Source organism: Netta rufina, assembly GCF_964035555.1.
Source record: "Netta rufina genome assembly, chromosome: 7".
Taxonomy (NCBI): Eukaryota; Metazoa; Chordata; class Aves; order Anseriformes; family Anatidae; genus Netta; species Netta rufina.
In genome coordinates this window covers 37,027,718-37,051,458 of record NC_140130.1, presented here as the reverse complement: position 1 = coordinate 37,051,458, position 23,741 = coordinate 37,027,718, and the positions used below count along the sequence as shown (strand labels likewise).

Sequence of the window (23,741 nt, the reverse complement as noted above, 5' to 3'; positions counted from 1 at the left end):
ATGTCTCCTTGAGCGCTCCCACATAGCACGTTGTGTTAATAAAGTGGGGAATGAAAGAGCTGCAGAAGCCCACTTATTTTGTGACTGGTTTTGGCTTGTCTCTGCGCTAGCTGTTTTCATTCGAGACTGGACATAGAACTGAAGCCTCCAGGGGAGGAAGGAACAGTGCTGCTTAGGGACACATGGGAAAGGCACCTCCGTGTGGTTTGGATGAGAGTGCTGGATATTAGAGCTGCCTGGCTGAATGTACAGTGGTGGGACTAGAAAGAATTACAGTAATAGGATGGACACAAATTATAAAAAGAAATGTTATCACAACATCACTTTTTATAAGATTGTTCTTAGCAAAGATGAAATGAAGATATGGACACATACACAGGTAACAACTGCTTCCTTTCAATTGCCTTACCTTTTCCTCTAACTCTTTTATTTGCCGCTTTTGGCCTTCAATTCTTTCTTCCAGTTCTTTAATTCTCTGTCAGATTTAAAATAAAAATATATATATATTTATTAATCAACCAAATACAGTTGTACTCAGAAGATGTATTATTATTTTCAGAGATATGACTTGTATATACTGTTTCTAAAAAATGAATTTGTGTTTTAGGCTATAGATGAGTCCTTGATTAATGAAGCAGTCACACACCATGTCTGACAAATCCATCAAAATTAAATGCCCTGGGACTTTAGGGACTTTCTAAGGCAAATCGAAATCTGGCCCCAACACCAGACATTTCTGGTACAGCTCTGTGAGGGAAGGGATGGAGCTCACAAGCTCATTGTGTTTCCACCTGGGGGACAGTCCCATCCCGAATGTCACCCTGCCCTCGTGTTGGCCTGTACCTGCTGTGCGTGCTGAATGAGCTCCATCCTTTCACGCAGGATTTGGGCATCCCTCTCCCGGAGCTCGCTCATGACCTGGCGCTTCCACTGCTCTACAGCGCTCTTCAGTTTCTCTTTCTCCTCTTCTGAAAGAAGTTCGGAAATTTTGGCTCCAGCTTCTTGCTGCAGGGCATCATAGAGCATGGCTTCTAATTCCAGAATTTGCTAATCAAAAACAATATAAGGCTGTCAGCTTAACCTCATCTCTGGTTGGTTGAGGATTTTGTGAGGAACTGAAAATCCTATTGCAGTAAGACAACAGGAGAGGTGGAGGGGTAGTTTTCTGAGTCTCCCCCCCCAGGACAGCACAGAAAATAGTCCACAGGGAAAACACTTCATGCTACCTCTGTGCTGTAGGGCTCTGGTCCCAGTCAAATCTGCCACTTAAAAAATAAAACACAAAACACCTAGTAGCTGGGCTTTGTTCCTGCAGCCTGAGGCTGCAGCCCCAGCGCGTGCCTAATTTTACTGCACTGCGTTAGAAGATGTCTCTCATGAACACTGGTGGAGGTACCCTCCAGATTTAGTGAGAAATGTAAGAGTGTGGAAAATGGATTGAAAATATTTCCCCAGAACCACCGAGTCCAGCATCTTCCTAGGGCAGGTGACATTGCCAGGATAAACGCTATTTCCTTCACACAAGCTAAAACCAAGCTGAAATCTTTTTCAGGAAGTTTGACAGAGCAAGAGACAAAGCAGAAGATGAAGGCACCTTTGCACACTCTTTCCAAAGCCGGTGATGTTTTTCACCTCTGTGGCTTCAGGAGCACATGACAGCAACAGCATGGTCTGAACCAAAGGCAGGCTGCCAGAGATGGCTGTTGTGATAATTCAGCTGAATTCAAAATCAACACTTTTTTCCATCTGGGGTTGCTGTTGGTGTTTTCTTACTATGATTTATCTCTTACAAGAGTAATTAAGAATTACACAGTATAGCAGGAGCTGTAGAGACTGATAATGCCTGAAAGTAACGGCAGTGTCTCTGCGGGGATGATTGTGTTGGACATTACAAGAAGATTCTGCTCCACTTTTAAAAATAATAGCAGCATATTTGTTAACTGCAACTGTTGTAACAAAACCCCTCGGTTTGGAACATATTTTACTGTTGGTCCCTGCACCTTGATTACCCCACCATTATACCCCTCTGATTACATGGAGTTGTAAAGAAAAGAAAAAGGGTCAGCTAATTCATTGCCTCCAAAGCAGTTGTTCCAGCAGTCTTTATGTAAGAGAGGTGTTTCTTGTAGCAAAATCCCCAGCCAGCAGCCAAGCAGAGTGAAAACCGTGCAAAAAGCTTAGCGGTTACAGCTGGTAATCTTGTTGGCTGTAGTTAGGGGGGAAGATTAGCAGCTTCTCATCTTGAGGAGCACAAAGGGAACATGGAAGTGAAACAAATTATACAAATCAAAATGGCTATTGCCACTGGAATTTCAGGGAAGAACAAAGCTTTCTAGCTGCTTTCGGGCTGCATTTGTGCATGTGAGTAAAGCCCAGTGCGTTGCCTGAGGATGCCCACACGATGCATTTAAAGAACACAGGAAAATGCAAATCATCCTCAGCTAATTCTGCCTGTACTGAGAGATACATGTAGTTCTTCATGCTTGTTCCTTCTCCATGAGGGGCAGAGCTAAGGAGCAACAGTTTGTCTTGGATCCTTCAGCAAATTCAGGATTCCAGAACTGACAGGACACGTAAAGTGAAAGAGTGACAGGCCATAAGCCACAGGGATGTCGTGTAATGCTGCAGTCCATAACCATGGCTTTGTGACTGAGCTTCTCTGCTGGCCCTGTTACATTATCAGGAACTTCAAGCAATGCCATTCAATTTTTCCCTATCTGGATTTATGGACTCAGGTGATAACCACTGTCAGGGCTTAATTCTGAAGATAAATCCCACAATTTCAGCCTTTGGCTGCATCAAACACTCTCAGAAGCACTCAGGGCTGCAGGAGATAATCTCATGGTAGGACTAAGCCTACAGGTGTGGATGACTCGTACATTTCCCAGGGTTTCCACTCTTCAAGGAATGGGCTCCAGGTAAAGCTAAGCATTTGGCAAAGCCAGTCTAAAAATCATCCGTATAAGACCAGACAGAGTACTGAATAAAAGCTCTCCCAAATGGTTTGACATCCAAATTGGCAATAGTTTTCAAAAAAAAAGCATAAAACCCCATTGCTTCTATGTTTTTCATTTAAAAACATATTATTAAAGACACATTTTTAAAGATTTACAGGAAACTGAAAGAATAAGCTAAATCTATATTAAAATGTATGCTTCTATGTCTTTCATGAGTATATGTTGTACTTTAACTGAAGGAAATAAAACAGCTGATGACTGGAGGGATGGTTGAAATGGGTTAGGATCGGTTAGTGTGCTCATTGAACCTGACAAAAAGCAGAGACATTTCAAATGTGCAGAATCACACACTCTCTCCAGATATTTTGGTAGCAGAAACCATAATCTAAGATCTAAGAAAAAGTCTAGGCTAGAATCTCTGTTTTGGAAGGTAAAAAATCACTATAAATGTCATGAACCACAATCTCTGCTAAATTAAGATCTGTGTTGAATGAGTTTATATTTAGGTCCTAAACCTGGAAGGACCGTGCAAATACAAGGACCTAAGTCCATAAGGAACTCGTTATTAGACCAGGGTATGGAGGATTTGTTTTAAATTCAGCCTGTGTAGTCTTTGGGTCACTCCACAGGCAGTACTGTCAGAAGCAGAGTTTTTCTGCAGACAACAGATTACAGATGTAATCAAGATGGCACAAATCACTCCTGACTGTTTTTCTCACCTTGTGAGCCTGGTCCAAGGACTGTTTCCTGAAGTCGAGCTCATCATCCAGGTAGCCCTTTTGCTTACTGAATAGCTCCTAGGACACAGGGAAGATTACGTCAGTGCAACCACAGTGGCAGTGGTGTGATTGCTCGTTGTTGTTCTCGCTGTTTCATTCACAGCAGCTTTTGATACCTTTTCATTCTCAAGATCCAGCATCTTCTGCTGCAGTGCGGATTCGGTCACTTCTATCTGCTGTAGCCACTGTGCACACAAACAGAGAGCGGCAGGTAAAGGCCTGAACTGTGGCTGATCGGTGTTTCAGTCAAACTAGCAGGAGGCAGCATGCTGCGCACTCGGCTTTCACTGTAACTCTAGGGTACGTCAGTGCACACTAAACATTCAGTTAGATTCACTAAGTAAGAAAGGAAAAATCAACTATATCACTACACTTTTTCTTTTGTAGAAACTGGTGACGGATAAAAACATTATTTCAAAGCCTAGCCATTTACCCTCTAACATAATTTTTCAAATTAAATAAAATTTGAAAATCAACAGGCTGTCCATATTTCCTGAATGTTACCTTTATTCTGACAAAAAAGAGTGCAGGTGTAATTCCACATAAGGAAACATGGCATTTTGTGAAAAAAATTATTATTTACATCACCAGTGTCTTCAAGTAAGCTATTCTGAGAGGGCCAGATGCTTTTGTGATGTATGTTTACTGAAGAGTGATGCAGTTATTACCTTTTCAGCCAATGTGAGAACTGTCCTTGCTTGTATGACAACTACTTGCTCTTCATTGGTCAGATTCTGCACCAAAAGCAGAATATAATTACAACAAATCCCAGTGTCTTGCTATTAATCCACTACTTGGGCCACTGCTGTATTAAATAAATATGAAATTAAATATGTTCGAGGAACAATAAACTAAGGTAAATAAAATTAGTATTCTAATGCAACTTGTAAAAAACCTATCAGTGATGAATTTTTATCATACATATAGTTAATTCTTCTAAAATTCTGGCATTAAAAAAAAGATGCAGACTGTGGGTCTTTTTTTTTTTTTTTTTTTCCCCCCCGACAAGAAATAAACACACACTTAAACAAAGCAAAATCAAGCTTAGCGTGATGTGCTATTAAGAGATGCAAGCTTAAGTTTCATTATATGCACAATAAGTTAATACACAAGCTTTACTTTGCAGCAGTAATGATTTTGGAAAAATCATTTGTTAAGATGTTAGTTTTTCAACTCATGTTTTTGTTCTCTGTTTTTTGCTGTTGTTTATTTTTTAAATAGTGAAACTATTTGAACCCAAACCAGATGGCAGTAGCACTGAATCCTTCCAGTTTGGGTTCAGATCCAGAGAACTGAGTCCACATCTCTAGTGTCAGACATAGGAGGACGAGTCAGTCTCTCTTAGCTGTCATTGCCACAGTGGGCATCACAGAATTGTTTAAACTGAATAAGAAGGGTATCTATTGCAAACTTGGATTTCATACACAAGGCTGGGAACAGTGAATGTGCCACTTGGCAAGGATGGGAGAAGACGTTTTCTGAGAACCCCTGAGCAAAACGTAAATAATGGTCTACTGTGTAAATGAAACTTTTGTTGTTGTTGTTTTTATTTTTGTTTTAACAAGAGGAAAAGAAAGGAAATAGAAAATGTGAGAAAAGCTATCACTTCTGTTCCCATTTGTCTCCAAGTTGCCTATTTGGAGTTCTGTCGCAGAACACTTTGCATGGAACAAACCTGACATTCATAGTTCTATTCAAGGCCACGTTACTACAGGCCCCAACAGATTAATGGGTGTTATCTTTCTGCAGATTACCAGGGTCATTCTTACTCACTGGTCCTTGAGTTTACATGTAATTTTTTATTATTTAAAATCGTAGAAGAACAAAATTGTATGATATATATATATAAATACATAAGATGTGTGTGCACATAATTAGTCACTTCAATTTGATAAAAGAGAAACACTTTCAAATTGCTTACTATTCACTTCTTTTCATGCTGCTATTGTAACTTTTTGTTTAATATCCTGGTTACTATCTGAGGTTTATGATATTAGACAAAATTAAACACACAGCTATTAAAATGCAAACGCAAAGCTATTGCAGAGTAAACAAAAGAAAAAAACACATGTAAACAGTGGCTAGAAAAGAAAGAATAAAAAGAAAACACCACAATTTCAAAATATTTTCCAAATCATTGTCAATTTAAAGGCAATATTGTGATATCAAGATCTTGCATGGCACTTGTAGGAAGGCTACTAAAAAAAATCTTTAAAAGCCAGAAAGCATTAGCTTGTAGTTCAGTACTTTGATCACACTGAAGACAGCTTTTGCAGTAACAAACAAGAAAGCTTTGCTACATTAATGTAAGGACAATATTTACCAAAGCATGCACAATATATTAAAGGAACATACACTTACGGCGTTATCCCCTAAAATGTCCAATTTTTTCATCAGATCTGCAACTACTATGTCCTAACAAGAGAGCAACGGAAAACAAAGAGTCAGAACAGAGTGTCTGAATTAATTTAGAGAAAGGAAAATACAAAATGAGAATCCCTTACTGTTACACCTTCTGCTTCACAGTAAACTTGGAGAGGGCTTTTCCCCTCTGTGAAAGGAATGTGATGAAAGTTGATTGCAGGCGATCTTCTTTCTCTTTCCTGGAATAACAGCATTTGTCTGATTATTGCATTACTGTTATTATTATATGTGACAGTATTTTGAATTGCTATTTTATCTCACAAATGTCAACCTCACTAAGAACTTCATAAACATGATACCAAGAAGGTCTACTCTAAATGAGTACATTATAAAGCAGTGCTGTCACAGAGTGATTTCATTTCTTACACAGAGCACAAAACCCTTCCTCTGCAGCCTGTTATTTCCTCTAACAGTCAGGAACAAGAGCTGTTTCTCTGGGCAAACCAAGTGCTTTTGTGATGGTACTTGGGCCTGCCTGGGAAGCTCTCCACCTGACTGCAGAGGGGACTGACTGTGATTGCCTACCCAGTATTTTGACTATGTAACATGTTTGAACACACACACACACACACACACACACACACACACAGACAGACAGACACACACACACACACACACACACACACACACACACACACTTAGTAAAAACTAGGTAGCATTTATATTTTTCAGGTAAGTGGCTGCTTTTTTTTCCTTCTCTCTTTGGAGAATTTTGATAACTGTTTCCAAGAGTTTAAAGATTCTGTTTATATAGTTAAATATATAGAAAACAGATGGCCAGACAGAATAAATGGAGAAGTCTAGGCTATATGATGCCTTCTTTGCAAGTTTAGCAAGAGTTGGAATACAGCAATGACTTAGCAATGAAAAAGTGTTTTGTTTCTTTTTTTTATTTTTTTTTTTCCTTTTCTCCATGGATGCTCCATTCTGATTCTATTTCTTTGCATTTTCAGAACAGATCATGTGTAGTAAAATGTGTATTCATGTCAGAATCCAATTTCTGGCCCTTAAAATAACTTATGGTATTCTTTCTTTTTCTTTTGCAAGCACTTTGTAACAAACATCTTTGTCTCATTCAGTGCAATGCAGCTCTTTAGAATAACTTTGGAGGAGTTCCCAAAGCCACGGTGCTCCCCAGCCTCAGTTAGCACAGCCCTGAGCAGGTAGGCAGGACAGCATCTGCAACATGTGCTCACTTCAAGCTCCAGGATCCTGAACTCCAGAAGCTCATTTTGATCTTTAACATCCTGGACATCATGTTTTAAGCGAGCTTCCTCTGCTTCCATTTGTTTTATCTGTAAAATAAAGCAATATGGGTTAGCATGGTTTATAGAATTTCACTTGGGATCTGCCACGCGTCTGTCACACCTGGGGAACACCAGGGTCAGAGCGAGCAGCCCGCCCTCACTGCTGCATGCACAACGGGGACCCAGGGCTCCAGGGGTGGCACTGTCCTCACATGACCCTGCACCGTGAAATCTTATGGGGTAGTAGGGAATGACAGGAACCCACTTTCTCTGCTGAATTTATGAGGATCTTGTTATCTCATGTGAATTATTTCCAATAGAGCTGTGTGATACAGACTAAAACAGTGCACCTTCTGCATTCCTTAAGCAACAATTATAATTTGAATAATACAAATTAAAGCATTGGACACCTTTTCTACGAGTTCTTGATTTCTTCTGTACAATGCTTGCTTCTCCTCAATCCACTTCATGTCCTTGAAAAACAAATGATCATTAAGTACAGGTGAAACTGGCAATATTTAGAACAAGAACAGTAGCAACTATTTCATTAAATCACACTTAAATAGAAGAATAACATTGCATATGAAATTGCAAGTGGTATTTCCTATAATATGAAATCTCAAGTTCTCCATCTTATTTTAACAAATTCTGTAGTGTGCAAATGGAATTTAAAACCTCCAGTAATTAAAAGAACCTTTTCTATTTAAAAAGTTTTGCATTAATAGGGATATTTCTAGCTATCCAGTTACTATTAAATTTCAGTTACACTGAATAAAAGTTACATATTTCTGAATGTCAGGGAAAATAACTAACAGCCGTTACTGCGCATTTCCTCCTCCTCTTAGAATGTTTAACAGCTTCCTAAGTTAACACCTGCTTTTATCCTTCTTTTCAGAAATCTATATCTTATCCAGCTACAAGGAAAGCTCCATTCATAAAGAAAGCTTACTTTTACAGATGCTAAGTAAATATTTCATTAGAAAATAAACATTCTACCTTTATTTTACCTTCCTGATTTTCTCCTCGTTATCAAAAAAAAGTGGACCAACTTTTTGACAAACACCATTGTTCCCTCTTTTTAATGTAATGCTTTTTCAGTGGTTATGTACAACTTCAGACTGATAATGGAACTGACCTGGTATTCACTGGTTTAATTGTGAAGAAATGCATAATAAAATAACAGAACAAGTAAGCTAGTGACAATTAGGGGATAGATGCAGATGCATTAATTGTTGCTTGTAGAGGCCCTGGATTAATTTCTTGCAGGAGAGCAAGTTGAGCTTACCTGCTTAGTTACTTTAAATGTAACTAAACTATAACTCTACCTGTAACTACCTATAAATCTATTTTGAAATAAAAGTATTCATTTTTAAACATGTGCTTGTAACCTGCTTGATTAGTGTGGAACGCCTGTCTGTGTCTGTGGTTTTCTGCTCTTGGGTTGCAATATTTAAGATTTCAGCCATTTTTACTCGAGCAGAACTTTTGCATTTCCTTGTCTGAGTTAAGTCTGGTCTGCAGTCACAACTGTCAGCTGGATGTCAGACCCTGTGCTGTAGGACTTCCAGTAATGACAAAGAGCGTGGGAATTCAACTACATTCTGGCTGTGCAGAGAAGCTCTCAGTGTCCTGTAGATGTATTGCACTTATTTTGACTTCATAGCTATATGTGCCTCTAAATTAGGCACTCCTTTACCATCTAATTTTTCCTTTCCCTTACTGTACTATTTGAGCAACTCAGAATCTCTCATGCAGTTACTGTCCATCGTTACCTCCTCTGCATCGAACAAAGTGAGGCATTAAGACTGAGATCAGAAAGGCATATGGTTGTTGATTTCAGTGGGAGTTAGCATGGAAACACTGATGAGGACTCAGGGCTTTGGGGACCAACATTTGAGATACCAAAGTATGTAAATACAGAGAGCGTGGTTTTCAGAAGCCTTTGCATACTAGGTTCTCCTTGAAACCAACTAGACCACAGGTATTAAGAGCTGTCTTTCCAATTAACTAACACAGTTACTGAAACAGTACTCAGCAGGTTACATTAATGTCTCCTAAATAAGGAGTGCATTGTCAGCGGGGATTTTGCAGGCTAGGTCACTACACAACACATTGACAGAGACTATAATTGCTTCCCTGGCACTTGTGTTTTGCAATTAGCAATGAGATAGTTATTGAAAAGTAGCATCAGGATTATTCCATACATAAATAAACACTGAAGTGTCATCAGCATCCTCAGTACCTTGCGTATTCCTAGACCCCGGCCAGCCCCAGCACTTTGGCTGCACCCAGAACAAGACTGAGGAGAGGACCCGTGTGCGGCTGCGTGCATTACCTGACCCTGCTCAGCGAGGGCCTTTTCTAGGTCTTCTATCTGAGCCTGAGATCTGTGTATTTCTGCTTGGAGCTGCTCGCGTGTCTGTAGGATGTGAGGGAAAAAGAAAATAAATAAGTAAGTAAAACTTTATCTAAAACCCCAAAGCTAACACACATGCAGATAATACTTAAAACATGAAATAATTCTAACAAACGATTTTTGAAGTTCTATGGCAGAACAAATTTGCAGCTAAGTACATAATTAGTCATTAGTCACAGAAAGAGGTCTGTAAAATGGGATAATAATTTAAAGGTTTAAAATCAAGATAAACAGCATCCTAATACGTAGATGTTAGAATAGCAAAAAAATAAATGGCTTCTTTCAGCTGGCTGTGATGGTCAGCAGTTAGTCTAGAACAGGGTGCATAAAAAAGTCAGTGTAATGCAAAGATTCATTTCTCCATGAAAACAAATGAAAAGCATTATGCCAGGATTCTGGACACACCTGTGTCCTTTACATGTTTGCTGTGTTAAATAGCTCAGAACAGGCCCTACATAGGTAATGGCACAAACCAATGAACTGCATCTCTCCTTGTACATTTAGGACCCTATCTTTTGATCTTACTGTATTGTATGTAATTTTCAACCATGCTTGTAGATTCATGTTTACTTAAATAGCCAGTGCCTTCCTACATGTTTGCTGGAGAAAAAAAAAGAAATTATCATTAGCTGTTCTATTCATCAAGTATGGTTTTACAGAAGATTTACTTTTCTCAAACCATTTATCTGCTCTTTTTCTTGTTCTTTACAATGCAAATGATGTTATTTGTTTGCAACACCTGCATTGTACTCTTTTTGTCTCACTACGGAAAAAGTAAAATCAAGACACTTTGGAGGTTAGCCATATCTTGTTTCATTTTTACACATGTAATTGCTTGATTGTACGGTGCTGCCGTGCCACAGTTCCTGGGTCCTTCCATCTGAGGGACTGGGCTAGATGGAATATGGGTATCTCCCAGCATTGTCATAGCTACACAAAGTATTTCTGGACAGTGCCTGCACATGATAGATTTAGAGCCAAACTAACATTCTGCAGCTGCACTTCTCTTAAGACTTCAGAGTGCTAGCTCACGATAGAATTTGTCCCTTTATTCACTATATTCACCCTCACATTCTTTGTCCCAGGCAGTTCTGTGCCACACTAAGTTCTGGTAATATACAACATGTTCCTAACAAACATAACATTTTGTACCTCATAATAAAATGACACATTAGATGGTTGGAACCACATGGGCTGTTTGAGACAGACAGGCAGGCAGAACAGCAACACTTTGCAAATTAATTAAGAAAATTAATCTCTCTCAACTGTAAGCCTTTTAAACATTCTTTGAACAATCACAATCTGACAAAATCCACAGGAATTAAATACCAGGCATTATGTATTTAAGGCCATCCACACTAAATTTTTATAGAAAGAGAGCTTAATTTTAAGGACTACACATGGCAGTAGGGAGCACACCGCCCGCTGGCAGCCTGCATGGCTGAACCCACCCGCCCCGCACTCACGGCTGGCGGCGTGCTGGAGGGGCTGGCTGGCGCCACTTCGGTCTGAAAACAACCTGAGCAGGTAAAATTAGAAAGCTGCATACAATTACAGTCCTTTATTTGCATGTAGTATAAGCCATTTAGACCTTAACTTCTCGTTCTGCATCCAATGTTCCTCCGACCTGTTCTTGCAATAAGGCGTATGCTCGTTGCAGAGCCTGGTACTCCATCGTCAGCTGCCGAAACCGCAGTTCTGTCTCTTCCTTGGCCATGCCCTGGAAGTGTTAAAAACATTTATTTATTGCACCAGTTTTTTTTTTTTTTTTTCTTTTTTAACCCTGCAATGAAGGTGTTGAACAAACAAACAAACAAAACCACCAACAGAGTGGATTGTTTGCTTTCTCTAAAAAGTTCTGAAATTATTACTTTGAAATGCAATTTGGGAATAGAATCTTGTTCACGTGCTCTCAAAATATTACTCTTCCATCCATTAAACATCTCTTGCATACACTTACTTCAAGAAAATGTAATATATTTTTTAAAAAAATCCCCTTGCCTGGTAAAGAGAAAAACGACAACCATGTAACCTACGAACGATTCAATCACCTTTATTGTACCAGGCAAAGTCATCACATTTAAAGGTGAAATGACAACTTTATTGAAACAACAAAAGTTTCCAACCTGGAGAATATGCCAAGCCTGGCATCTCACTCAATTATTAAAACAGTAATCTAGAGTTAATGCTTGTAGAAAAGGTGACATTAACATGAACGGCACCCTTCATCTTCTTTAGCGTCCTTACAATGTCCAGCAGTGGATGCTTTCATGCCAGGTTGACTGGAATATTTCATTCAACATGAAATAAAATTATACTGCTGGCTGCATGCATAAACTTGTACCATCTGAACAGGGGAAAAATGTCAATAGAGAAATGAAAAATAGACTCATACATAGAAAAGTATATTCAGAATTCCTGCAGCGCATGCAGTGCAGCACCTACCTGGTAACCAGTCATGTATTTTTTACGATAAAGATATAAATTCTTTAGGTTTCTCTTTACAACAGATCTAATTACAACCCATGAAACAGACAAAATGGCAGATCAAAAACTGCAGCCATCATAGCATGAAATGGCTGCATGTCATTATTAAGAAGTTTTTGTTTATTACAAGATTCTTGTTAAGCCTAGGAATATGTAAGAGGGCAGTGATCTGACATACGCTCAGCAGTGCATTTGTAGGGAAACCCTGCAAAAGAAATGGAAATAATCCCTTTTATTTGTATTGCCTCTGCACAGCCTGCATTCAGAGCCTCCAGAAAAGTCATGACCTCAATATACTTGCAAGGAGACAGCTTTTCCTCTAGACATTGCTGTTTTATTTGACTGCTTATTTCTCACTCTAGGAATACAAGCACTATCACTTATGGCTGTGCTCTGTGCCAAGGTTACAACAACAAACAGAAGAACCTGAACCCAGACTACACATGCACAGCCCTGCAGCAAATCTCATTGTGGATAGAGGGTTCCCAGGGTCACCCAGCTTCTTAGTCTTGTTGGACCTCTAACCCATACACCCATTCTAAATCCAGCACTATTAGGATGTAATATTTCCAGCTTGGCTAAAAGTTGTGGCAGAGAAATATCAACCATCATGCACAGAATTAAATTTAGCACCAAATTTTAATTTTCCAGTCAGAGTTGACCAGAATGGAACAGCCCAGGAGTTTCATTCCAAAGCAATAGCAGGGTTTAAAACCACACATAAGTAGTTAAAGATCACCACTTAGTTTTGATGAATACCTCTTCCAAGTCATCTTCAGGAGTGCACGGTGTCTGATCTGTTCGGTCAGTTTGATATGAGATGGAGGAACCATCAGACTCCAAGGAAGCTTCTTCATCATAGCCGAAAAATGTCTCCACGACCGGCTTCTGGCCAGATACAAGGTGTAAGTGCAGCCCACCCGTGCTGTACATCCTGCAGCACCCTCAGCTGAAACCATCCCACAACTCTGATGGAGACGGCCGTGAGCTTGAAAACATCTCTAAACTCTGTGCCAAACGTTTCAACATTTTTAAACGTTTAAAAGTCAAAAACGACATTACAAACAGCTTTTTGAAGAGATTTTTTAGTTGGTGACTTACACCACCATTTCTAGATTTTGGCTTTTCCTATTAATTTGCACTGGATAATATTTTCAGGAGACAAAACCTAGCTCTCCTTCAGAAGCCCGGTTCCCGTCTGCAGGCAGCAGCATGTGCCCAGCCCCTCAGCATTGCCTGCCTCTTTTTTGCTCCACAATGGAGCGGAGGAGTTGATCTCACATCAATCCCAACTCATTAGCTGTGGGTTCAGTAGCTCCACCAGGGACTTAATTCTTCAGAGGCAGAGTACAATGTGCCCTCAGGTCCCTGGCATTATACCCGACAATGCTGATATGTACATTAGCATTCTGCCAAGCGTTCACTATCTAGCATTTTCTTTTTCTCTGTGCTCTAACAGTTCAGTAGCTGCTGCCTGTAACCAGCAGTTCTTGCACAGCACTAAACTCCACCATGAATTATTTACAACCTACAAGTATTTTCAGACAATGCCATTGAGAGGTCACTTTCAGATGTGTTAATTCGTAGTATGTGTCTCGTCACACAGTGCCCTGGCTGCTGGCAGGGCAGCAACCAGCACCGATGGGCAATGCGGGCACAAGGCACCACACCTGGGTGAAATACCCCTACCAGATTTTTCCTGAGTTATCATAGTACTCTGCCTATGAGTGTCCTTAATCAACTTGATCCAAATTTAGGCTTAGCACCTCAAAATTTCTGACGTTGTATCTAACTTTCTGTAGTGTACAGTGGGGGTCAGTGCCCCAAGCCACAGATCCTGTTTCTACACCCTCAAGGCCAGTAAGGAGCACGTTTCACCTCACTCTCAGAAAATACCATATCTATCCATCAGCATGTCACAAAACAAGCTTTTTTAATTTTTAATTTTTTTTTTTTACCTTAGGAATTCTTGTCATTTTTTTTCTTTGCTTCCTATACCTTAACAGCTTATCACGTTCCTGAAAGAATCAGATACACACATTAGCTGTTTGCAGAGAGACGAGCTGTTTTCAGAGAGATATCATTTATATTAACCATATCAGAATTAGAAGACAATCAAAGAACAATAATGTCAGTGCTTGCCACTGTCTCAAAATAAAATAACCACATTTTCACCAGTCAGGAGTTCATTTTACTCCAACGTCTTCCCAGTTCACAGTATAGAAGCAGTTCACAGTATAGAAGCACTGACAGCTTAAGTCTCACTTCAGAATTGCTCCATGAACAACCATGTGCATTCAGGTCCATGCTACAGCTCCTCTCTGGTAGATGGGCTTTTTGTCCAGGGGCAAGAAGCTAAGACCAACACCTGCCTTTGGCTGTACTCCAGCTGTACTGCCACCTGGGGCAAGCATACACGCAATTTACCCAAACTACACAAAATTCTGAGACTGTTAGAAATAAACACTTTCAAAAACCAACAAAAATAAAAATAAACCAACCTCGGCTGAATTCTTTAAGGACCTGCTGGTTCTCAGTGACTTGGAAAAATGGTTTGAGCATTTATTGCTGCCTGACATTTTTTGTATTTGGTGAAAATTATGACTCTCTCCATAGAGTGATATTAGTTTTAACAGTAATGAAAATAATTCTTTATTCTGGATTGCAAATATAGGCAGGCTCCAGAATCAAACACCAGTAAACTCTTAAAAGGAATTTTCCCTTAATCTCCCATCTCAACCATTTTTTGGTACCATTCATGATGGTCCTGTGGGGCATTGATAATGTGCCCCTCCCACCAGCCCAATGGCAAATACTAGTGTTATCATCAGGTAGATAACTAGATGGGAGATAATCAAACACTTTTTGGCTTTACCTGACAGCATAAGCTATGCTGTATGCTTGGCAATGGAGAACAAAACAGTACATGTTTTTCAGTACATTTTAGAGTGGCTAAACTTCACAAAATCTTTGCCAACTATAGCAAGAGAATGAGAAGAGCACTGACTGAGAAGGTGCAAGTATGGGTAAGACAAAGCTAGTGATAATCAGACTAAAAAATGCAACTCCAACACAGCAGAGCTGTCCCAGAGAGGAGGGACAATTGCTATCAACTGTCGGGACAGTTTCGAGAGGCAGGAGACCTTTTCTCCATTAACACTAGTGACAGGACCCGCGGGAACGGGGTTAAGCTGAGGCAGGGGAAATTTAGGCTGGACGTCAGGAGGGGGTTCTTCACAGAGAGGGTGGTTGCACACTGGAACAGGCTCCCCAGGGAAGTGGTCACTGCACCGAGCCTGGCTGAATTTAAGAAGAGATTGGACTGTGCACTTAGGCACATGGTCTGAACTTTTGGGTAGACCTGTGCGGTGTCAAGAGTTGGACTTGATGATCCTTAAGGGTCCCTTCCAACTCAGGATATTCTATGATTCTATGATTCTATGATTCTATGACATGCTGGACATGCCGACTTTTGCCCCTGCAGACATCCTAGTGACAGAAGGACGCTTCCTCTCTGAGCTTTGCTCTCCACTGTCACTATTTTTTCTCTGGTGAACAACTTCTGCTGATAAGGCCTGTTATAACATCTACATTGAGAAAGACACTGAGTCCAAATAGAGAAAACACTGTCCAAACAGAGAAGAAAATGACAATAAAAATTATTATACGGTGTGTGCTTTTAATGAGCAACAGTTTAAAGTATACAAAGATGAGGATGAAGTTAGCTGCATACCTACCATGACACTCTTCACATAGCCAGCTGTCTCCAGGGTCTGATAAAAAAAAAACAAAAACACGATGTCAATAAGTGAAAAAAAATCCTGAGGAGAACTGAGTGCATGTTAGCAAAGAACAAACAAACAAACAAACAAAACAAAACAACAAAACACAGCATTGCAGAATGTCCCGTTCTTACACAGTGGCGACCTTTAGGCTTGATGTTGTCTCTGGCTAAAGGAGCTCCAACACTTTGTTTTGCTGGTGCAAGATCTGGTCACTAGCATACCTGCTGGAGGTGCTGCAGTGGCTCAGTCATGCAAGTGCAACGTAGCTTGAGAGGATTTTTCCAGCTACAATACTACAGATAGCCCAAATTCAGTTCAATTACTACTGACCATAGCAATGTCTGCCATACTGCCACTGATGTTAGCTCTGCCAGCTAGTTTACAACACTCGAGGTACACCCTCAGTTAGGCTTCCTTTTCTTTCACTATGACCTTCATCAACCTCAGGCACATGCAGCAATGTTATACCTCTTACCTTGGAGAGCTCATCAATGATATTTTGCTGTTCAATAACCTGTAGTCTCAGAACATCAACTTCTCTCTCTTCCTGGCTGTGATCGAGGTCATTTAAAGAGCTCGGTCTCCTTATTGTTCCAGCTCTTTGCCTCTGAAAGAAACCCATATGGCAAAAAAATGAAGTGATCAGGAGGCTTTGCCAAAGAACAGTACACAACCTATCCCTTTCACAGCTAGAAATGCATCTACTCTACTGGCTGTTCTAGCGGCTGCCCTGCTCCCTGTTTTGCTGAGCAATAATCCCAGATTGCAAACGTGTGTTTGTTCTGGCTCCTCAGCTTCTGCTGCAGGGAGCTGGCAGTGGCCGGGGCGGACAGCAGGCACACGGGGCCATCACACGCTGCCTGCCAGCCTGCCAAAGGCTAGCTCAGCTTCAGTTCTGCCCAGAACCTGATGTATTTTTCTTGCTGGAGAAGGAATCCAAAGAGCTGGGATCAACATCACTGCTTTCTGGGTTGCTCACTGGCTTTCCTCTGCAGCAGTCCCAGAACTGCAGCACCCCCTGAGACAGTGAGGGGCTGCAGTCACCTCACCCCATGCTGACATCCACACAGTGTCAGCACTGCTTAGCACCAGCGGCTGGCCACTAACAACAATGAATTTAAAACCAAGAGGGAAGAGAATGACAGGGGCAGATTTCCTAAGAATTATGAGGTGATTATTGTACAAAAGTCAAAGTTGATGTGAGGTAGTTTGTGCTCACATTATAATTTAGCAATCAGTGACTGAGCAGCCATCTGATCCAAATATGCAAAACTTGCATAAATTATTTTCTTCAGAACTATTGGTTTCTAGGGTTAAATAAAACATATTATAAAACAAGTTCAAGCCACAAACCACTCAGAATTTAATAGCAAACAATGGAAAGGAGGAAAGGTTCCTGTCAAACTTTCAAGTGTGTGGTAATGTCTGACTTCATCAGCCCTGTGAGTACTAGATTACATGTTATATTGTATATTATGTGAGTTTACAGTTACAGCCCAGTCACTTACCATTGCTATGTTTTCTTGTGTTACAAATTTTAATTTATTTTCCATTCGACGCAAAGCATGAGACAACTCTTCATTTTTTCTACTAAGGCGTTTATTTTTGTCCAAGATGGGCTTATACTGGCTTTCAGCTTCTCTAAGACGTTTTAACTGAAAAATTAAGAGAGAATTAACACCTCAGGAGTTGTTCTTTTTTTTAAAAAAAAAATAAAAAATCAAATATATTAATCATTTGCTTTAGCTGTCATAATAGCAGTACTTTCTCTTAATGCAAGACAGAATTAATCAGAAAACTCTTGGTATAGTCCTAAAATGTAGAGGACTGTTCCTTCCTCATCAGATATACAACCTGTGGAACAAATATACCACGTGGGGAATGTATTTTTCATTGTTGAATTTTCCTGCATCCCATATGCACAGGGTCCTGCAAAAGTCCTGCAATAGTTTCTGGATAGCAAAGGAGAAAATAGCTTGACGTTGGCAGTGGTGAGATCCTACCAGTAAATGCAGTGTGTTCACCACTGAGACTCACCAGCTCGTTTCTTTCCTCCGACAGCAGCGCGTTGCGATCCTCCAGCTTCCTGATGATTGCACTCAGCTCGGCAATTTTAAGTTGGAAACGCCGGGCATCCTTTTCATCCAACTGCTGTTCCTAAAACAAAGATCAACTGCAAATAACTGTTCATAAGTGTACATGGAATATCAGCATTTTTCAAAAATCAAACTTTTTTTTTTTTTTTTTTTAATTCTGAATCCAGACATTTCAAAACTATTTTATGGAAGAGTGTGCCTATGCCTTAGTGGAACTGATCACTGAAAGCTGCAAGATGAGACCAATGGAAAGTCAAGAGTGAAAATGTAACAAAGTATGCAAATGCAGAAGTATGTATATGTAAATACAAAGTCACAAATGCTAAACTTGGAAATATAAAAGAAAATATCAAAAATCAAGGCAATGTTTCCAATGTATGCCACTGTTGAACTGAGTGTTTCAGACATATCACCCACTCTGAGGACTTTGTTATAAGAAAATGATATTAAAAGTACTGACGTACAAATGGGGAAAATCCATGCAATTATACCATTGCATAAGCTCTTCTTCCATAAAGCTGTGGCCCTTAATTGGTTCTAAAGGGTCACTTGTAAAGCAAATGGGGTAGCTCTTTATCTGAGTGAAAATGCTTAAAGCAAATTATAAATGGATAGAAATATAGGCAGACATGTTCTCATTCAGAATCAAAGAGAAGTTATATATATTTACAAGTGTGACAGACTATTTTTTTTCCTAGTACTTATTTTTTTGCTTTAGTACTTATTCTGATGTTTGGCAGAAGTTGAGCACAAATCAAAACAAGCAAATTAGTGTCCATAGTCCTGGTGGCAGGTTTGGGAGGTCTAGGATTCCTCATTCAACAGGTGCAGGAGAGGCTTGGAATAAAGAATAAAATAGATTGCTTTGCTCATGTATAAATATTTACACTTCTACTGAGAAAATTAAGGCCGTTGCAAAAGAAATCTTGATGAGAATCAGCAATGAAGAAAATCTGCATATGTTAGACATATGAGGTCAGTTAACTAAATTTTCTAATATTAGCAAATTAAGGCAAAAGCAAAAAGGTGCCATTGGAATATTAAAAAAGCTATTGTGAAAGGGCAACTAAAATTTAATGTTTAGGATATTGCATTGTAGAAAAGAAACAGGAGAGAATAGGTTAACAGATATTTAATTTACTTTCTGGCGCACTGAAAGCGAGAGCACATAGCAGCATGAAAACACGAGCTAACGGAGGTGTTCCAGGAGGACAGCAGGACTTCTAAGTGTTCATGCACTGGTTACCTTCACCCGTTTCCTTTTGTAAACTGGCCTTGTACATCTGCTTACAAAATATATTGACAGCAGTTCCAAAAGCTAGCACACATACATTACTTGGTTAGAAAAGCATTTGCATCATTTGTTGGCAAAAATTGTGTCAAAGTGTCAAACTAAGGCAGGTGGTAGAAGTATGATACAGTAAGAGAAAGAAAGAGTAAAAAGAAAAGAAAATTTTCACCCTGGTAAGGAAAACAAACAAAGGAAACCAGAAAACAAAACAACAAAAAAGCAAAAGCTCTCCCATAATTTGGTTCAATTTGATATCTTAAAGATTTGGCTACTGAACAAGAGTGAGAAATCAATGCCTCTCCATTTCCCCTGAGTTACTATGGGAAAGCTGTTGCTCAAAGGTGCACTCATCAAGATTCTGTCCTTTTGTGTCATTTTGTCATTCTGTTTGTTCGTTTGTTTAGGTGAAACCACGTGAAAGTGCTTACGGGGCTTCCTGAATGATCTGAAGCGTCTCCTGCACCACTTGCATAAGGAAGTTCCCGCTTGGGGCTGCTCAGATGCCGATCAGACTCTTTGATCTGGGAAAGTTGTTCATCTAAAGCCTCCTTTTGGAGCTGCAGTCTCTGAGCATGCCCGGCTTGAACCCCTAACTCTCTTTCCAGCACGTAGACTGCTCTGTCTTTAAATTTAATCTCCTCCATCTATAAGGAGAACAGAACACAATCACACACACGTGCAGCATCTTGACAACAACATAGCATCCTACTGACCCCAAACACAGCCACAGTACAGTTTCACAGAGCCAACACCCCTCAACATGTAAAAAACAAAACATCCTCTTGAAAATATAACAGCAATGAATATTTGAAAGTGAACATACACATTGAATTGCTTCACTAACTCAGGAATATTATTCATACAAAGATGAGCCCAACCACTTTTGAAGGCCATCAGATTAAAACGTCCTTTTTAAGCAGTTCTTCATTAAAATGATTAGGAGATAACCCACATTCTCAGTACCATTTCAAAATACCTACTTTCTTAACTCGAATGAACAACAAAGAAATGAAAAATAATAAAAAATTAACAAATAATTCATATCCCAATATGGATTACTCTAGTCAAAGATTTTATTGATTTTGCTGCATTTTGATTGAAAATTAGGTTTAATAAGTAATTTTAAAAGAAAGACAGTTAAAACCTGAACATCTTTTTAATTCTCAACATATGGAAGGATGTGATACTTTTTGATTTTCTTTCCAAAAGTTTCCCATCTGAGTAATTTGCTTAATTGTCTCCTTTCCATGAAAGGTTTTGCTTTTGCCTAATAAGCATTTTGCAAAATCATTAAATGCTTAAATGGCAAATACCCAGCTATCTATAAGTCTCTTCTGTTCTGTGTGTCTCGACGGTGGTAGCTGAGTTCAGAGAACTGTGCCCAGTGCTGTTGGAGGAGTTACACCGAGTCTGCAGATGCTCCAGGAATACTTTCTGAGGGACAGAGCATTTGGATTTTTTCTGAATGCTGATGTGGAAGTTGGAGCCTCCCTTTACACGGAGCTGAGCCAAATCCATCCGTGTGCTGCGAGCTACCTGCACCAGAGAGGCCTTGCACTGCAGGGCGAGTGCACGTGTTATTTGCTTGCACCAGGATCAGACCCTGAAGTCTTTTACAGTTCAAACAAGGGTGGCCTATGCCCTGTCTAATATAGAAAAATTATTGAGCGCAGCCTGAAATATTTGTCTGCAATGAAGCACAGTACTGCAACATAGTCCCAGGCTCTTTCCAGCTGGATTGCATTCCTATACATTATACATGAATATAAAGTATTAATTACACTGACACACCGCTGGGTTGCCAAATGTGCTTACAGAGAACAATTCTATGGGAGAAAGAGATCATACACATCTCCTAAGACATTCATTGATGCTTTTCAGACACCATGTATGCACATTGTACACATCAGATTTTGGGCAGGTTTTGAGACTTTACCCATTTAATTTCAGTGGACAGCTTTTAAAACGTAACCTGCTCAAAATAAGAACATTTTGCCTTGTGAGAACTGCATTCATGATACATTCATCTCTTTTTGATAGCTTTGTCTGTAAACCTGCAAAAAATGGCACAGCATATTAACAGATCACTCAGAGGGCCTTCTTCTTAAATACTGCCAAAATGCCCGCCCAGGAAAAAAGCAAGTGGTGTCTGTTGATGCTCGTCCAGCAACAGCATCAGGAAATTACTCCGTGAGGTGGATTTAGGGTGGTGGGGTAGGCTCCTGCTCACAGCTGTGAGACAAATGAGGTGGGGGGGATGTCCAGGCTGGGGAGCAGCATCTCCCTGTTGTGTGGTGTGGGACCCCCATGCAGGATCCGAAGGGGCTGCAGGCGGTGCACTGCCACCGGTTCCTGTGCTCCAGCATGCACGGTGGGAGCACGCCACACCTGCAGCTCAGGTCCCATGCAAGAGCTGCGGTGCTTCCCGAGGCTTCGTGCTGCACAGGCAGCCCTGCCTGCCTCAGCTGCTCGGGGGGCTGGAGAAATAGTGAGCTACAAACCAGAGCACAGTCTTGCTTTGTCCGAGGTGAAAAGCCAGCTCCTTGACCCTTGCTTTGCCAAAAGACAGGGTAGGACAGCACCTAAGCACTACATGGAATCTTAATTCACAATTAGGAAAATTTTAGATTCTCTTCACAAAATGCAGCAAATCAAAAGTATTTTGGGTGCCATTTTATTAAAGGTGCTTTCAATAATTTCCTTTAAGCCAATGGACTACTAACTTTGAATCAAACAAAGAGACAGCTGCTGTGGTCCTTCTACTAAATATCTAACAAGTAGAAATCTAAACGGATCTATAAACAGAAAGGTAACACTTTGTAAAATCATTATTTATTTTTTTTTAAATAGGGAGAATATTGGTTAGTTAGCTCCTATTTATATGAAAGCAAAGACATGGTACAACATAGGCAACACTTCAAATTAAGAAGAACAAAGAAACTGCAGAAAATGCAAAAGATTTTGTAACAAGGTATTTCACTAGTGGCTTATCTCCTGGAAAGAAAAACTAAACAGTCTTGGTGAACAACTAAGGAAACATCAGTATTCACATTCCCTTCGTATGATTAAATTCATATTCACGAAATATGTATAACAATTTGATGTGGCCATCTACTATTAAATACTATGAAACAGAAATGTTATAGAAATAGTACTAATCCAAAGAAGCATTTCACCAGAAAATATTGCTTAGCACATTTCTTCACATCATTGCTAACATTATGACAACATTAAGACAGGAAAGGACAGAACTCACGGGGAGAGGTGCCAGCCTCGCGGTGTGTGCCCCCCCAGGCTGTCGCACCCGCCCGCCTCATCGCGCCCCGGGAGCAGCGGTGGTCCCGGTCCTGGTCTCGGTCCCGGCCGTGCCTCCTCCTTCCCCACCTTTTGTCTGGCAGCTCAGACAGCAGCAGCACTCACCAGACAGCGGCAGCGCACGTGTGAGCACAGCACCCAATCACCTGGAAAGATGCCTTGCTCCGTGCCATGGATATTCCCACTTCAGTTCTAGCAGGCCGCCTTGACTTGGAATGAATATTTATGCAGGAGTGCTAATTAATATCCAGCCTGCGAGCACAGCGGATATCAATTATGCAAACCTAATCCCATGCAAACTTAAATTTGTTATTCCCTCCTTGTGCTTTCTAGTGCAATTCCCAGCCCAGCGTCGCGTTTTGCTGTTTTTAAGCCTTATGGCTCTTTTAAAATGTGTTGTTTCCATGATGATTGTAAAAGCCATGTGTAGGTTTCCCTGGCTGGGAAATTTCTCCTTGTGATGTTCTTGGGCCTTTGCAAATCCCACAGATGACACCGGGAGCGTGGCTGCACGCCGCAGGAATCTGCCTTTGAAGCTACTGGCGCATGGTGGAAAAAAGCCAGTCACTCGGAGACAGGGGTTTTAAATGCAAACGAGAAAAACCCTTTCCAGCCGGAGCTGCTGCACAGCAGACATTTCCCCACGGCGCCGTGCAGAGCCAGCAGTTGGCACACGCCGGGACCTGCCTGTCCTCACCTCCCTGAAGGCCCAGGGCAGGGAGCTGGGTGGCAGAAGGCACGCGGGGAGGCCAGCCACGAGGGATGGGTGTCTGTTTGCACCCTCCCTCTGCATTTCCCTGAACATTTTCCCTGACACTCCCACAGAAATAAATGCAATTGCCTCTTTGCCCTAGCGATGTGTGTCACTCATCAGTAACAGCCAGCTATATGAAGTCAGCCAGCCTGCCAAATGCTGTGCTCTGGTACTGCACATTGATATAAAC

General features: G+C 40.5%; 1 protein-coding gene across 15 annotated transcripts in view; it reads right to left on the bottom strand.

The window, feature by feature from the left end:
- JAKMIP3 (Janus kinase and microtubule interacting protein 3) overlaps positions 1-23,741 on the bottom strand; it is a gene marked incomplete at both ends in the record, with an annotated part of 34,959 nt that overhangs the window by 892 nt on the left and 10,326 nt on the right. The window contains 18 exons of one of the 15 annotated variants that reach the window (XM_084290118.1): positions 410-475; positions 844-1,047; positions 3,677-3,754; positions 3,853-3,921; positions 4,405-4,470; positions 6,092-6,151; positions 6,241-6,339; positions 7,357-7,455; positions 7,818-7,880; positions 9,743-9,826; positions 11,415-11,543; positions 13,070-13,198; positions 14,269-14,328; positions 16,048-16,083; positions 16,571-16,702; positions 17,604-17,750; positions 18,133-18,252; positions 19,911-20,126. In XM_084290118.1, coding sequence (XP_084146244.1) covers positions 410-475; positions 844-1,047; positions 3,677-3,754; positions 3,853-3,921; positions 4,405-4,470; positions 6,092-6,151; positions 6,241-6,339; positions 7,357-7,455; positions 7,818-7,880; positions 9,743-9,826; positions 11,415-11,543; positions 13,070-13,198; positions 14,269-14,328; positions 16,048-16,083; positions 16,571-16,702; positions 17,604-17,750; positions 18,133-18,252; positions 19,911-20,126 — 1,857 coding nt within the window. The remainder of the gene's footprint in view (positions 1-409; positions 476-843; positions 1,048-3,676; positions 3,755-3,852; positions 3,922-4,404; positions 4,471-6,091; positions 6,152-6,240; positions 6,340-7,356; positions 7,456-7,817; positions 7,881-9,742; positions 9,827-11,414; positions 11,544-13,069; positions 13,199-14,268; positions 14,329-16,047; positions 16,084-16,570; positions 16,703-17,603; positions 17,751-18,132; positions 18,253-19,910; positions 20,127-23,741) is intronic. The other 14 variants (XM_084290125.1, XM_084290126.1, XM_084290127.1 and 11 more) reach the window with 14 other exon arrangements.